General features: G+C 47.0%; 5 protein-coding genes across 5 annotated transcripts; 2 read left to right on the plus strand and 3 right to left on the minus strand.

Annotated features, from left to right (window-relative positions):
* Positions 1-1,019: 1,019 nt before the first annotated feature.
* On the minus strand, positions 1,020-3,797 carry EDB91DRAFT_1080441 (uncharacterized protein; the record flags this gene model as incomplete). The annotated part of the gene is made up of 8 exons (XM_041315231.1): positions 1,020-1,084; positions 1,517-1,561; positions 1,609-1,663; positions 1,733-1,813; positions 1,863-2,130; positions 2,424-2,678; positions 3,168-3,427; positions 3,483-3,797. The coding sequence occupies 8 exons, from the start codon at positions 3,795-3,797 to the stop codon at positions 1,020-1,022; spliced, it is 1,344 nt and encodes a 447-aa protein (XP_041179053.1).
* A 2,234-nt stretch (positions 3,798-6,031) lies between these two features.
* Positions 6,032-7,441, minus strand: EDB91DRAFT_1080442 (uncharacterized protein; the record flags this gene model as incomplete). The annotated part of the gene is made up of 7 exons (XM_041315232.1): positions 6,032-6,227; positions 6,279-6,675; positions 6,798-6,908; positions 6,943-6,962; positions 7,012-7,130; positions 7,185-7,329; positions 7,407-7,441. 7 exons carry the CDS (start codon positions 7,439-7,441, stop codon positions 6,032-6,034), a joined length of 1,023 nt encoding a protein of 340 aa, XP_041179054.1.
* A 224-nt stretch (positions 7,442-7,665) lies between these two features.
* EDB91DRAFT_1199857 (uncharacterized protein) lies at positions 7,666-9,127 on the plus strand. Its single transcript, XM_041320641.1, has 2 exons — positions 7,666-8,223; positions 8,277-9,127. Exons 1-2 carry the CDS (start codon positions 7,943-7,945, stop codon positions 9,067-9,069), a joined length of 1,074 nt encoding a protein of 357 aa, XP_041179055.1. The 5' UTR covers positions 7,666-7,942; the 3' UTR covers positions 9,070-9,127.
* On the minus strand, positions 9,128-10,723 carry EDB91DRAFT_1328231 (proliferating cell nuclear antigen, N-terminal domain-containing protein). Its single transcript, XM_041325273.1, has 6 exons — positions 10,539-10,723; positions 10,430-10,482; positions 10,166-10,379; positions 9,578-10,107; positions 9,342-9,527; positions 9,128-9,284 (listed from the first exon to the last, which is right to left on the minus strand). The coding sequence occupies exons 1-6, from the start codon at positions 10,588-10,590 to the stop codon at positions 9,219-9,221; spliced, it is 1,101 nt and encodes a 366-aa protein (XP_041179056.1). The 5' UTR covers positions 10,591-10,723; the 3' UTR covers positions 9,128-9,218.
* A 350-nt stretch (positions 10,724-11,073) lies between these two features.
* On the plus strand, positions 11,074-14,801 carry EDB91DRAFT_1080445 (uncharacterized protein; the record flags this gene model as incomplete). The annotated part of the gene is made up of 7 exons (XM_041315233.1): positions 11,074-11,178; positions 11,395-11,721; positions 12,243-12,280; positions 12,361-13,164; positions 13,257-13,448; positions 13,536-13,792; positions 13,882-14,801. The coding sequence occupies 7 exons, from the start codon at positions 11,074-11,076 to the stop codon at positions 14,799-14,801; spliced, it is 2,643 nt and encodes an 880-aa protein (XP_041179057.1).
* Positions 14,802-15,069: the final 268 nt, after the last annotated feature.

The raw sequence follows: 15,069 nt of genomic DNA on the forward strand, positions 1-15,069 counted from the left end.
TTGGCAGTGGTGCAAAAGTTCACTAGATGCACCACTGTCCATTTATTCTTACAAACTGTACCAGTCTTTTCTGCACCCCTCTGCTGTTTGATTGTTTCCTTGAGGTGGGCAACTGCCTGATTGAAAGTGAGCATCTTGAAGCCTCCATCGCCTGAGGAAGAAAGGTTCTTCAAGAGGAACTCAAGAAAGGCAGTTTCCTCTGCCTTTGACCACACTGCAGGAGCCTTCTGGGATGTTCCAGTTCCAGCGGCTGCTTCAATGGTACCTCGAGAGCATAGGGAGTGTGAAGATCCACTGCTGGATTTATTAGACATTTCGATGATGAAGGAAGGCACATATCTCCTGGCATCACATGCTGTTTTGAACCACAATTTTTGAACCAAGGTTCGCTGTCCAAACAGCACACTGTGGGTAGTAGATCCAATGAAATTCAGTGGGTGAAATCAGATGATAACTTCATGAAATTCATAGCATGATGCACTGAAACCAAGGTGCCGAAATTGCTGTTTTTTACTCTGAAAACATACTCTGAAATAATGTGCTGAAATTCTTGCTCGAAAAAAAAAACATTGACATTGTGACATGTCACACATGACATCAGGTGATGCATCATGACCTTACTTCACGATTTATAATTTGCCAATGGCAGGAATTGAACCCATGACCTTGGGCTTATGAGGCCTAAGATACATACAGTACAGCGCATACCTTTTTCGGCATGTCAAACACGTTCAACACAAATACACTACTGTGACTTCAAAACTCCATTGTTTTTAATGTAAAGTAATGTAATAGACTCAGTTTCATATACAGAACATGACCTATTGAACAAGTAGACACAATTCTGAAGTTTAAATTTTTCGTCATCAAAAATTGAAACATGCCTTCAAAAACTGCGTTTTAGCGCTGATAGAGGCCTGTAGGGCCTTCGGGTGAGTGTAAACGGTGTTTTGAGGGATATATGAAGGCTCTGTGAGGTATCTAAGACTCCATTAATGCAATTATTTTGTTTGGGAGTCCTACACGGCGGTGAGACTTGTATTTGTGCACCATGAAGGCTGTTTGATGTGAATCAAGTCCTTTTCTGTGACACATAGCGTGGCAAAGAGTAAAATCAGAAAATTGAACAGGATCAGATACAGGGCAATGGAAAACTCACCAATATGCATCCATATAGCGCCACATTTTATGAAAAAACCGACGGATAGTCAAGGTCTCACACATATCAAGACACTGTGGAACCAGGACTTTCGCAGTCGTGAATTTTCCGTCTGATGCTTTGCGATAACCTGAATGGTCCGTGAGTTAGTGTGATATGAATATGAAGGAAAACAACAATAAAACTCATGGTATTTGGCATAACCCCACAGCAACTCAATAGGGTTCAACTCGCAGTGAAACTTGGGCAAAAACATACAAACATGCCCATGGCTCTCGATATAATGTTGTATCATCAGCTTTTCGGTGGCAAAGTCCTCTTGCAATGACCGCACATGATACATGCAGCACCACTCACTTTCTGGTGCTGTCTCAACCTCCTCGGCTTGGGATATGTCATTATCTGACAACATGTCTTCTTACCCCATTGCCTCAGCTGCAGCAACTCACCTCTCAGCATCTTTCTTCGCCTGTGATTTCTGGCAGCTCCTGCACTTTCCCACAACTTTTCCATGACATTGCAAGCTCAACTCCTGCCAAACAGATTCGCACTCTTGAAGTACAGCCTTCATACCTTTTGGGTTTCCTCGCAATTGAAGATCAGGGGTGTCAGGGTACACCAACTGCTGAGGCATCCCTCATGTATCAAGTTGGCCTGGTTTTGGAGGTAGATTGGTAAGGGGGATGACTGTGTCTCGCATCACCCGCTGTTTTCCACCCGGGTTAACATTCATATTGTTGACATTGAGTGCATCAACCACGAGACCTTCGTGTGCAGGAGGAGCAATCGAAAAGCCAGATACCGACTTTCTCAGGATGTAGGTACTCAAAAATATCAACTGCAACTTTCGTCTGGTCCATGAGTTGGGCAAGGTCCCACCATGCATCGTGATTTTTACCAGGATATATGATTTTGCGAGCGTCCATTGCTTTGAGTCAAGCTTCTGGAAGCAATTGCAGTTGTTGTGCAATCTGTTCTTGCAAGAGCATGAGCCAACCTGTCGGTTCACAGATCCAGTCCAATATGTGAATTCCTCGGCCATTCCCTTTTGTCTTCAATGGTTGCTGGTTGTCTTTCAACCACACCCGATGGGCGTGATCATTGGTGCTGATGGTGCACTCATCGTGTGCGAGAAGTATGTATTCTTTCTCTCCTGGCCTCAGGATTGGTGGAATCAGCTCCAGAGTTTCATCATCATATTTGAACATAAAACTTTACCGTGGTGTGAATAAGTATCGATGTGCGGAAACCTGCGGAAACTCACCGTTCATATTCTTCCATCTGATCCAGGAACTTTTTGCATGCCTCAATGACATCAGGGCGTTCGTGACCATCATGGTAAACCCCCTTCTTAACATCTTTACAGCTATAACTGAGTTTCTTCAACCAATTGATAGCTGTCCATTCACAAATACAGCTCTTTTTCTCGGATAAATCCAAGGCCGGAAGAATGACCTTGTTGACATGACAGCAGAATTCTCGAGGGGTGATGGTGCCCAGGCTCTGAGCAGCCAAGTATCTTCAAACACCATGCAGGACTGATTCATTTTCCAGGAGTGTATATTGGCCATGTTTGGCACCTTTTTTCGTGAGCGGGAGACGACGATGGCACAAGAGATAGTTTTCATGGTGGCAGATCTGACGTGCAAAGTATGCACCATCTGCTTTTCCCATCCAACATGCAATAGCCAGACTGGCATTGAGACAGGGTCGCTTGCAATTTGGATTGCGGTGGAATCTCTCCCAGAGCTGCACATATTGGGTAACTGCAGTAAGATGCATCACCATCTTGACTCTTCGTGCTGCTGGCATATCTAACTTTTTAAGATCTTCCAGACACAATTTTACTGATCTGGAAGATGTCGGGGGCAGGCTTGTCCTCATCCTCGTCCATAAGCTCTCAGTGCAGCAGTAATTTCAGGTGCTTCAGTGACTTGTGCTTCTGAATCGATGACTGATTTGGACTCGTCATGGTCCAATTCTTCCACTCCATTGTGAGCAAGCTGACCCAAGGTCAGTTTCAAGGTTTGTGGGTTTGTACTGCACAGGACATACCCAGAAATCATCATTTGTCTCATTGTTGGGCATTTGAAGCTGGGGCTCTCCAATGGACAATTCATTCTCAAGCTGCTCCATACAAAAGACATCAAATTCGAGACCCATCTCGATGTCAAAGGCAAGTCCAGAATCTTCCTCCAATGTTTCATCCATCATCTCACTCTCAAACATGAGTTGTAAATCTGGGGATGGTGTGCGGGTCCGTTTTTTCTGCATGTCACTTAGTTTCCTATCTATTTGGTGAGTTTTGAAGTTGATGACTCACGGAAAAGAACGAGTCCAGTTTCTGACATCCTTTTGATGCCCCTTTCCAATAGTTCTTCTTCTGCCAGTTACTTGTATGAGAGTCCTTCTGATAAATAACACTTCGGTTGGGACCCTGTTGTTTTTTGGCCTGCAGCAGGTTGTGTTGCTTTAGATGTAGTGACAAAAAGACAGCATAAAGTTTTTGCAAGGACACAATGTTTTCTGGTGATTCATCTTGTTCTTCTGCATCAGATTCTGCAGCTGACCAGACTTCTTCACCTGAATCATACATTGATTCACCAGAATCGGAGACAGCTTTCGCAGGTACAAACATTGACTGGCCAGCCCATCACTTCACTCTGGCTTGTGTGGCAGCTTTGTTGGGGCGTGGCATAACTGTCTGTGTATGGGGCAAATGGACTAACAGGTAAACAAAAAAAATTAAATTGGTCCACATTTTGAAACATGGGCACTTAATTTGAAAATGTTAGACTACGTGTCTTTTTAACCTAGTAAGTATTTGGGAAATATCCAACAGGGCTCTGAAGTTCAAAAAAATGTGGTGCGGAGGAGTCGAAAAAGTGTTGCATGTACTGTAGCACCACTACCACTAAGCCACAGGACCTTTGATTACTACAATCACAATTCTAATATATACCATCCTTCTTCTACTAAAAAATTATTAGTGAAAATATCATTGTTGTAAGCTATTTACAACATTCATTGGAAAAAAGGTGCTGAAGTTGGTGCTAAATCAGATTCATTGGAAAATAGTGCTGAAAGTGGTGCTGAATTGGATTCAGCATTCCAATGAAATTAACTACCTGCCATTTCAGTAGAAGTTCCAATGAAAATTTCAGCATCAGGGCTTTTTTCAATGATTTTGATTGGAATCACTACCCACAGTGAGCACCTAAGTCATGTGTTCTTTTCCTGATGTGAATCTGTGGCACAAATTTGGTGTTGGACATCAATAGGGACGTTCAAAGTTGGGCACCCACGCCCACCGCCTACGCCCACGACCCCCCTCGCCCATATACCACTACCCATTTTGTACTTGAACGAATGTATTATATAATCAATGATAACTTAACACTACCGAAACCACATTACACTCAATGGCACGTCTCCGAACATCACGTGAGCAATACCTTCACTTGTATCTCTTGCTTATGGTTCTTCGCACTTTGTGTCAGCCAGATATGACCCTCAAAGAGGCAGCAGCACAGCAGCATTGCGACTTATCTTGCATTCTTGCTATTCAACAAACTCGTTATCTTCAAGAGCGCTCCCCTGTTGCAAAAGCCAGCACCCTGCACCTTGCTTGGGAATACGCAAAATCACCATCTGATCATAATCGCTTTATTCACATGCTCCATGTTTCTCCAATGACATTTCAAGTCCTGCTCAATCTGATTGAAGGTCATCCAGTTTTTTCCAATAATTCCAACAATGCACAGGCACCTGTTCAGACTCAGCTTGCTGTCACTCTCTATCGAATGGGTAGATACGGCAATGGTGCCTCAGTACTGGACATTGCTCGCCTTGCAGGAATTTCTGAGGGTGCAGTAGAGTTGTTCACGCAATGATGCTTCCATGCAATTCAATCTTTGCATGACACTTTTGTATGCTTACCAACTGCTGAAGAAAAGGAGGTTGAGAAATCATGGATAGATGACCGGCTCAAATTCCAAGGAACTTGGAGGGAAGGTTGGGTGATGTATGATGGGACAATTGTTGTTCTGCATACTAAGCCAGGTCTCAATGGAGATGCATATTACACACGAAAGTCAAACTATGGACTGAATCTACAGGTACTATATCACACAGTTTTTTTAAACAATATTGAAGTGCTTTAACAGGTTGGAAATTTGCCATCCAATCTTCGTATTGTGGACTATGTGCATGGCCTGACTGGTTCTGCCCATGATGCCTCTGCCTTTGAGCATATTGCAGCTTCAAAACATGCAGATTGGTTTTTTAAAGGCGATGAGTTTGCCTGGGTAGACTCTGCATATCCGGTCAGTAGTCATACCATTCCAGTCCACAAGCGTCCTGCTTCTCTCATTCCCGAGAATGCTCTATTTGATAGTGCAGTGGCCCATCTCCGAGTACGTTCTGAGCATTGCATGGGAGCTCTGAAAGGGTGCTGGCAATGCTTGCGGGGGCTTCAGGTGACCATCACATCAAAGCACCATCATTGGGCAGCATGCAACTGGATTACAGTGGCCATTATCCTGCATAACCTTGTGATAGATGTTGAAGGAGGAGTACAAGGGGCACACTTTGCTGGGATCCACACTCACACTGATGAACACAAAGATAGAGGATTGCCTGATATTTTTCCAAGTCAAGTGATTGGGAATAATGGAGAATTGAAGCGACAAAAGCTTGTAGAAGAGTTGATGGCATTTCAACAAATGTAACAGAAGTATTTGATGAACTACTATTAACAAGTGTATATAATAGAAAGGTGTTACGAAGTGACTAGAAGTTGACCATAAGGCAGAAAAAAATTTATCAAGAGGCGAAGGCAGAAATTATACCAAGACTCATCAAAGAAATACCCTAATCAAAATCTGGCCAATCTGGAGAGTAACGAGCACGCTTCACAGGCTCAGCCTTGTCATGCATCAGTTCACATAGCTTTTCACAATACTCGTCAACATCCCAAATTCCGGCCTCGAACTCTTTGAGCAGCAGTTGGCGCTCTTGAAGCTTCCTCTCTGCTGTAGCACGAGCATTGATAGCATCTAAACTGGCCCTTTGCATATATAAGTGTAAGGTCAATTGAAATATAAATAAAAAAACATACTTCTGCATGTCAATGAGTGTCTCATCAAGGGTCCACTTCTTCGGCACCTTGGAGATCCATTGTCTCACTTTGGTGAGACTATCTTGTAACATTGATGAAGATTTCGGAGCTCGCTTAGTTGTTGGGGTAGGGGTTGACTGCAAGGATGGAGGAGGATCATTCTCCTTGTCATCGACATCATAAAGAGGTTGAGAAAAGTCAGAAGGATCTATGATATTATCAAAAGGAGACTCAAAAGATGGCGAGATTCCACGCTGTGCTGCTTCATTCTGAAGGGCTGTGTGGAGGCTCTGGATCTGCGAAAAATTCTCCAATGCAAGTTCTGGTCCTTCATCATCACTCGGAGGCTGGTAGTGCACAGTCTTCCTGCCATGTGGGCCAACACCAGTAGTGATGGCTATCGGAGTGACATTTGGACGGGAGGATAAGATTCAATGGAGGACAGGAAAGAATTTGAACTGCTCAACAATCTCATCTGCATAATGTTAGAATTATTCTGACAGAAAGTAAGTAACATACCCCAAATACACTGTGCTTTCGGAGTTGTGGTTGCATCGGGTCCATCAGCGGGGACATAGTATTTGAAAAATTCATTGTCGGAGACATTGCCGTTCGCGTCAGATTGGATCCCTTCACCAGTTGTTCGGAGACGTCGAGCATGCACCTTGTATTTTTTTCGTTAAGCTGAGCAGAATTGTAAGCTGGAAAATAGTGAAAAAAGCGCAACACTCACTACTCGTACTTTCGTTTGACTCGGTCCCCCATTGCAACAGCATTCTGGCTGTGCAATTGCAGGAAAACGGCAGCCGCCATGCGCTGATATACCGTCACTTTGCTATCTCCTGACGTGTTCTGGCACAGAAACATCATATCTTGTATCACATATGACAACTTTGACTCACTGACCTCGCCCTTCTTCCATTTGCCTAGAAGCATGACTCTGTTCTCCGAAAGTTCAATCTGCACCAATAGCTGCCAGACCAAGTCATCGGTCCAGACAATCTCCGGGATTGTGACATCATTATCCTTCTTCTTTGCCATATGCACAGATCTGATTGATGGTGAGTAGAAGGTAACAAACAATAATTTTTTACAATTACTTTTGTATTATCTAATTATGCAAGCTACGTTTTAGGTGACGACGCCATGGGCGAAGGGGTCATGGGCGTAGGCGGTGGGCGTGGGCGCCCAACTTTGAACGTCCCTAATAATGACCTGGTATTTATGTTCAGCTTGTGCCACTTCATTGACGAATGAGACATTCATGTCTGAAGAGTGAGACATGGAATACGCGATGAATAAAGAGAAGGCTGAAGGCTGCGAGTCAACGCGGAATCCTGACGGGCAATTTAAACGCCCGCTTGATGTTGGCTTGATGTGTCATCATATAATTTTGTTTCAAGCCACTTAAGGTGCAAACCGCAGGGGATAGTATATCTTTAACTTCTCCACTAGTTCACTGAATCAGTAACTTCCATGGCCAGGACTTCTTCTCTGCATTTTGAATCCGACGAGTACAGCGCTCGGTCCGCTAGGCTCGTTTCGAATGTCAAATTTCTCTTTCGTCTCGTTTGAAATAGTCTAGGAATTATTTAACAACCCACAGGAAATGCCGACGACCTCCTCAATTACCCATTCTCCTGTGCTGAATAACTCAGCGCGCCATGGATTGCTACAATCCCTGCAATCCGTATTTTGGCGCCCCACCCAAGGCTCTCATCCGATCTGATATCTGGTTCGCCGATGGAAATATTGTCCTCATCGCCGACTCTGCCGCCTTCAAGGTACACCACGGTCAACTAGAAAGGCACTCGGAGGTGTTCCGTGACTTGTTTTCTGTCCCGCAGCCCCTTGACCAGAACCTCGTCGACGGTTGTCCTTCAGTCGAGCTGCATGATCGACCATCGGATTTATACCACCTGCTCATTGCGTTGTATGATGGAATGTGAGTATCTAAGATGGTCTTGTAATTAATTCAATGCTCAACGTTCCGCATAGCTACTTCACGAAGCACACTTCAGCCGATTTTGGCGCTATCTCCGCCGTACTCCGTCTTTCCACAAAATATTTCATCGAGCACCTACGCGAACGCTGCGTCGCCCGTCTCGCCATAGACTGGCCCACATCACTCCCCGACTGGGATCGCAGGGAGAACGACGGGATAGATCAAAAGGGCCGCTATAACCCCCGCGACACGCTCCCCCACCCAATCCTAATGCTTGAGCTCGCTTACGAGCTCCGCCTCGACGCCTTCCTCCCCAGTGCGTTCTACGACCTCTCTCGTTACGGTCCCAGCAAGATTCTAGCCGGCACTCGCGGTCCCCCACCCATCTTCTCCACTGATGGCGAGCCCGAAGGCCAGCTCGTCCGCCTCTCAGACAATCACTTGTGCATGACATTCCTAGGCCGTGAGGCTGCGCAGATGTACGTACATACCTTCCTCGAATCTGCACTTCGCGACCGCCCGTCAATCAACTGCACGAACGCAGGGAAGTTGAGCGCCGTGCACTGCGTTGAGTCATTCTACTTCATACACCTCAACGTTCTGCGTTCCGTTGGTGGGATTGCGTGCGGACGTGATGCAGATCCGTTGCATACGCTTCTACAAGCCGCAGAGATGTTGGATAGGACAGACTTTTCAGATGGGGAGAAGACGTGTGGGTTGAAAATGTGTTCGGTATGTAAGACTGAGTTTCAGGATGCCGTTAAGAAGGCAAGGCTGGACGTATGGGAGCTGATTCCGGAGTGGTTTGGGCTCAGGGAGTCATATTTTGCGGAGGATATGAGCTAGATCTTTTATAACATTTATCGAGGTATTATGCTTTCGGAATGCGCAGTTATCTCAACACGCCCACTAGTACACAGAAGGAACGGAAAGCGATGGATTATCATAGATACAAAACCGACATGTGAGATGAGTGATATACAGTGAGAGCACGATTATTCCTCTCCAATTTTTGGTGCGAGGTAGTACTTGATCTCGCCTTGTCCGAATTTGTAAGATACCTGAACATAGCGTCAAGCGTTAACGACAATCGACGAGCAGCAAGAAACAAAACGTACAAGAAGTGGCACGTCGTTGCTCATCATGAGCTGTACCGTGTTTGATAGCGCTGAGCTCTTTGAGAAGTTGACGAGGTACTTCAAGCTGAACGTTAGCGACACGTGTTGATTCATCTCAATGAGCACCCCTCCGTCTGTGGGAGTCTCGTCCGCCTTTTTGACTTTCTTGGCGGGCTTGCCATTGGTCTTAGCACTTGTCAGTGAGCGAAATGAAAACTGGGGTGACGACGACCCACCTTTGCGGGTGCCTTCTTGCGCTTCTTGCTACTCTTCTTCTCGTCTTCTTCTTCCTGGTCCTGTTCCTCCTCACCCTCATCGTCCGACTTAGTTTTGAACTCGCCGTCCTTATCTTCATCCTCGTCATCTTCCTCGCCCTCCATCTCGACGTCACCATCCTCTTTCTTCACGTTCTTCTCTTTCTTGACCTTCTTTTTACTGCTACTCCCTTCTTCGTCATCGTCATCATCGTCCTCCTCCTTAGTTTCTTCGTCTTCCTTGCCATAGTTGGCGTACTTCTCCCTTGCAGCCTCGGTCTGCTTTAACAGCACGCTACCGTTTGCGGCTTCGCCCTCACTTGCAAAGCGGACACCTTCCTTCGATACCTCGATCCGCACAGATTCGCCCAGTTGTGACAGATCGCGAACGATCCTCGTGAATTCTGACGCGGTCATGGTAACTCGTGCATCGTACTCTGTGTCTGGAATACCAAGGGTCTCGGCATCGATATCCATGAGTTTCATATCATACTCCGCGATTCGGTCAGAACCTTGGGGTAGACTCATTCATGAACATGGGCACCATAAAATATCACAGAAAGGGCTCACTTCTTGCTTCATAGACGAGGTTCAAAATGTCAGCATCATCGCTCGCCTTGATGATACAGATATCATCATCCTTGGCACATTTAAGAACTTTGGTGAGGGAGGCGAGATTGACACCCAGAGGCATTGGGCGGTCACAGCGATACTTTTTGAAACCTGTCGCTTCAAGCTTGACAGCAACGAGAGCTACATGGGAGTTGTCCATGGCTTGAAGATTCTAAATGCCGCCATCAATAATAAAATAAGCTCGACTGGAAGAAGACGCACGATTCCTTCTTCATTGCACTCAAAGTTGGCATCTGTCACCAACTCTTTAATAGCTGTTTAAATTTTGTCCTATAAGTCCACCACAAAGATCAGCAAAAACGCAGCTTACAGTCTAGCAGACGCTTGAGAAGGGCTGCTTCTTGGAGTCTTGCTTCCAGCATGGTAAGTACAAGAGAAAGAGAATGAAGAGAAAGGGAAGGAGATTAGACGCGTCTAGGTCGCGTTGATTTCAAGCGGAGACGCACGGGTCCATGGACCGCGCCTTTACGCGTCGTGTCACATTTTGTCACGCATCTGGGACCTGTCACACCTTGCCGAACCGGCATGAAACAACAGATTTGTCGAGTCAAGGGTCGTCACCGACTGCCACCACGCTCCAGATCTTTGGATTAGCAGTTGAATGAACTTTGGGAGTAGACGACGGTAAACTGATAACTGGTTTGTGTCGCTGAATTCGAATTCAGACTGCAACTGTGGTCCGCTCGGGCGTTCAAAAACAAACATATGCTGTGGCAGCGTGGCTAATCTTTGGCTTTTTTGTCCCCGACAAAGCGTCTTCTTCATATAACGGCTGGATACCGTATCCGCCACCTCTAAAGCTCTTTATCCTATTTCTTATACCTCCCCGCGTCTCGCATTTCATTATGCAAGGAAATATCACGGACCGTAGTAAACTTCGCATGGAGCGGCTCAGGCTGGAAGAGCTGGAGCAGCAGCGTTGGGAACAAGAGGCACTTGTCATGCCTGAGGTGCGTACCTATGTATCTCCTTGAGCGATGCACAGAGCTTATTGTTCACGAAGGCACTCAATCAAGCTCTGCTAATGTCATTTGCGTCGGTCAAGACTGAATTCAGTGACCTTGACGGACTTTCGTGGCCCCGATACCCTGTCCCTATTGTTCCCAACCCATGGGTACATTGTTATACCATCTTTTTTGGTTTATCTAACATTAATATACCACCAGGCGATAGACGAACCACCTCCCACTCCAAAACCAAATTATCCCGACCTCAACGACTTCCCTGATGAGCCTGAGTACGCTCAACGACCACAAACGCCCTCACCTTATACTATTTCATCTCTCACTGGGCTGGCCTCTTTCGCACCTGGAGAAACCATTCGAGTATCTCGACCCCCAAACAAAATCCCTCGACCTCCCTTACTACCCGCAAACCAGCCCACCAGCATGCCACACCCAGATTCGAATATGTCAAGATACTCTGACCATCCGTCATCTTCACCGCCCACACTCTTTCACATGTCACCTAGTCCACCAAACGACGCTCGTTATGTACTCCGCCAACTGCCTTCATTTGACTCATCTATGCAGACCCGGATCTCCATTTCTTCGAAACACCGCAAATCTAATCCTTAACAATTTCTTAGTATTACATTCTTTATCACATCGCCTCGTCTTATACGTTAACGGAAATGCTTTGTATCAATACTACTGTAGCTGTAAACTTAGAGTTCAATGGACCGCCTGTGATATTTTTATAAAATATCGTTTTGCAGGGTCATCAGAACATGATGCTGAATGGAGGAATGAAATTGGACGAATGTTACATGTTTACACAGCAGCTGGGGTATTAACTCTATCTCTATGAATAATCATGATGGCATGTGTGGTTCGGCGCATTATTGCCATCGCGGGAGAACGCCGCGGCGTCAGCGCTGCCCCGAACTGAGTCAAATCATCATTGCGCGGCGCGGCCCGACACTGGTTGTCCTGGCGCTTGCCAGTGAGAAGGCGCTCAGCGCTGACATTGTGGCTCGCTTTTGAATTAATGATATTCCTCTTTTCCCTCGCAGGTCTTCGGTGTGCCAGTGTTCTTGTTCCTGGTCCTCCCGTGCGTATTCACTCGGACGTCTGAATTGTGTGATTGTGCACTCATTGCGAGATCCTTCACAGTGATCAATAGTAGGGCAGTTGTTATGTTGCACCCGTAACAAAGCAGATGACGTGGACGAATCTCGAGCGGCCCTGCAGAGCTGTCTCCCTGATCATCCTCATCGATCAGCATCTCAACAATCTTGCCGTCAGCCTCCGAGACAGGTTCAAGCAGCATGGCGTCCTGTCTGACCTTGATGAAGCTATTGAGCTCCATAGGGCTGCATTGGCGCTCCGTCCGCCTGGTCACCCTAGTCGATCCTCGTCTCTCAATAACCTTGCCAGCAACCTTCGAGCTAGGTTCGAGCAACGAAGAGTGTTGTTTGACCTGGATGAGGCCATTGAACTCCATCGGGCTGCACTGGACATCTGTCCCCCTGGCTATTCCGACCGTTTCATGTCGCTCAACAATCTTGGTATCAACCTTCAAGACAGATTCCAACAGCGGGGTGTCTTGTCTGACCTCGATGAGGCTATTGAACTCCATCACGCAGCATTACTCCTCCGCCCCCCTGGTCATTCTGATCGTTCCATGTCTTTCGACAATCTTGCTGTCAGTCTTGGACACAGATTTCAGCAGCGGGGTGTCCTGTCTGATCTCGACGAGGTCATCGAGCTTCATCGAGTTGCACTACTCCTCCGTCCCCCGGGTCATTCTCTGCAAACCTCGTCTCTCAACAATCTTGCCATCAGTCTTCGAGACAGATTCCAGCAGCGGGGAATTCCATCTGACCTTGATGAGGCCATTGAGCTCCATCGGACTGCACTAGCGCTCTGCCCTCCTGACCATTCAGATCGTTCCATGTCTCCTGACAATCTTTCCATTCGAGACAGATTTCAGCGGTGTGGGGTGTCCTTTCTGACCTCGATGAAGCCATTGAGCTGCATCGGGCAGCACTACTCCTCTATCCCCCTGATCATTCTGATCGATCCAGGTCTCTCAATGATCTTACTGTCAGCCTTCGAGACAGATACCAGAAGCGGGGTGTTCTGTCTGACCTTGATGAGGCCATCGAACTCCATCGAGCCGCACTACTCCTCAGCTCCCCTGGTCACTCTCTACGAACCTCGTCTCTCAACAATCTTGCTATCAGCCTTCGAGATAGATTCCAGCAACAGAGCAACCTGTCTGACCTTAATGAGGCCATTGAACACATCGAGCTGCCCTAATTCTGTCCCCCCGGTCATTCTCTTCGGACATTGTCTCTTAACAGTCTTGCCATCAGCCTTCGAGACAGATTCAAGCATCAGGGTGCTTCATCTGACCTGGATGACGCGATTGAGCTGCATCGCGCTGCGCTGCAGTTCTGTCCCCCCGGTCATTATCTTAGAACTTCTTCTCTCAACCATGCTGCCGTCAGCCTTCAGGACAGATTCCAGCAGCGGGGCATTCCGTCTGACCTAGAGGAAGCATTTAGGCTCTATTTGCAACTCTCCCACCTATCTCATGCAGTCTCTCGAAGCGATCTTAGTGCTGCCAAGTCATGGGCAGCTTCCGCCGAGGAGCTAAATCATGGCTCTGCATTGGTTGCCTATCAAAAACCACATTGAAATTCATAGATCAACATGTTACCTCTTTGTCGTCTTCTTCACGCCATTTCGATGTCGTCAGGGAGGCCACTTCATCCCTTGCCATGGATGCCTTCTCATGCAGCGTTCGTCATGGTGCATTCACGACTGCTGTGGAATTGGTGGAGCAAGGCCGTGCGGTATTCTGGACCCGGTTATCACGCTTCCGCACACCGCTCGATGAACTTTCTGCATCGGGTGACACTGGCGCAGCCTTGGCGGAAGAGTTCAAGCAACCGAGCTTCCGCCTTCGTAAGCCGTTCGATCAGTCAACCGAAGACCAGTCCCCACAAATCCGCCAACTGACCATGCAATGGGAGGATGTTGTCTCGCGCATCCGCATCCTCCCTGTTTTTTCTCGATTTCTACTACCTCCACTGTTTTCTGGCCTCCAGAAGGCAGCCGAAGAAGGTCCAGTCATCATTGTCAATGCCAGTCAGTACAGCTGTGACGCTTTGATTATCTCGAGCGTCCAAGATCCTATCTACGTTCCACTTGATATCGCATGGACCGAAGTCTCCGAGTTATCCTCCGAGTTTCAGTCCCTCACGGGCCAATTTGGTTCTTCTGAGCATCAACACGAGCTGGTCAGCATCCTCCGCAAGCTTTGGGATCATATTGTTGACCCTGTGGTTCAAGCTCTTAGGGAGTCACGAGTTCATCGCGGCTCGCGGATCTGGTGGTGTCCAACAGCTGAGTTCGCGCTGCTTCTGCTCCATGCAGCAGGACCGTACGAGAAGAAGAAGGACAATTTGTTTGACATTTACATTTCTTCTTACACTCCGACTTTGGTGACGCTTATTCGTGCCAGACAGCAGGTTTCTCGAGATGCGCTCCTGCAGCATTTTGTTGCTATCGGTCAAGGGAACCTAGACAAGGGAAAGAACTTCGTTGTGTTGCTCCCGAGCTAGCCGCCGTTGCTCAGCATGTTGGGCCCGTCGTCTCCTTCACATCACTTGCGGACAGCGATGCAACAGTTCAGGGAGCATTTGATGCATTGAGCTAGAATCAATGGGTTCACATAGCCTGCCACGGAATGCCGAATCGACGACAACCATTCGAGTCTTCCTTCGCGATGCGCGATGGGCCTTTGATGATTAAGGATATCATCCAATCTCACTGGCAGAATCCGGAATTCGCATTCTTATCGGGCTGCCACACTACTGTAGGCGATGAGAC

Source organism: Suillus paluster (genome assembly GCF_016628075.1).
Source record: "Suillus paluster strain FC165 chromosome Unknown EDB91scaffold_15, whole genome shotgun sequence".
Taxonomy (NCBI): Eukaryota; Fungi; Basidiomycota; class Agaricomycetes; order Boletales; family Suillaceae; genus Suillus; species Suillus paluster.

Excerpts from the sequence above, each read along its gene's own strand:
- EDB91DRAFT_1328231 (XM_041325273.1), bottom strand. The coding sequence starts at position 10,590 with ATGCTGGAAGCAAGACTCCAAGAAGCAGCCCTTCTCAAGCGTCTGCTA. Across the intron at positions 9,528-9,577 it reads GCAAGAAGGCACCCGCAAAG|ACCAATGGCAAGCCCGCCAA; the intron begins GTGGGTCGTCGT and ends ACAAGTGCTAAG. Across the intron at positions 9,285-9,341 it reads GCAACGACGTGCCACTTCTT|GTATCTTACAAATTCGGACA; the intron begins GTACGTTTTGTT and ends CGCTATGTTCAG.
- EDB91DRAFT_1199857 (XM_041320641.1), top strand. The coding sequence starts at position 7,943 with ATGGATTGCTACAATCCCTGCAATCCGTATTTTGGCGCCCCACCCAAG. Across the intron at positions 8,224-8,276 it reads ATTGCGTTGTATGATGGAAT|CTACTTCACGAAGCACACTT; the intron begins GTGAGTATCTAA and ends CGTTCCGCATAG.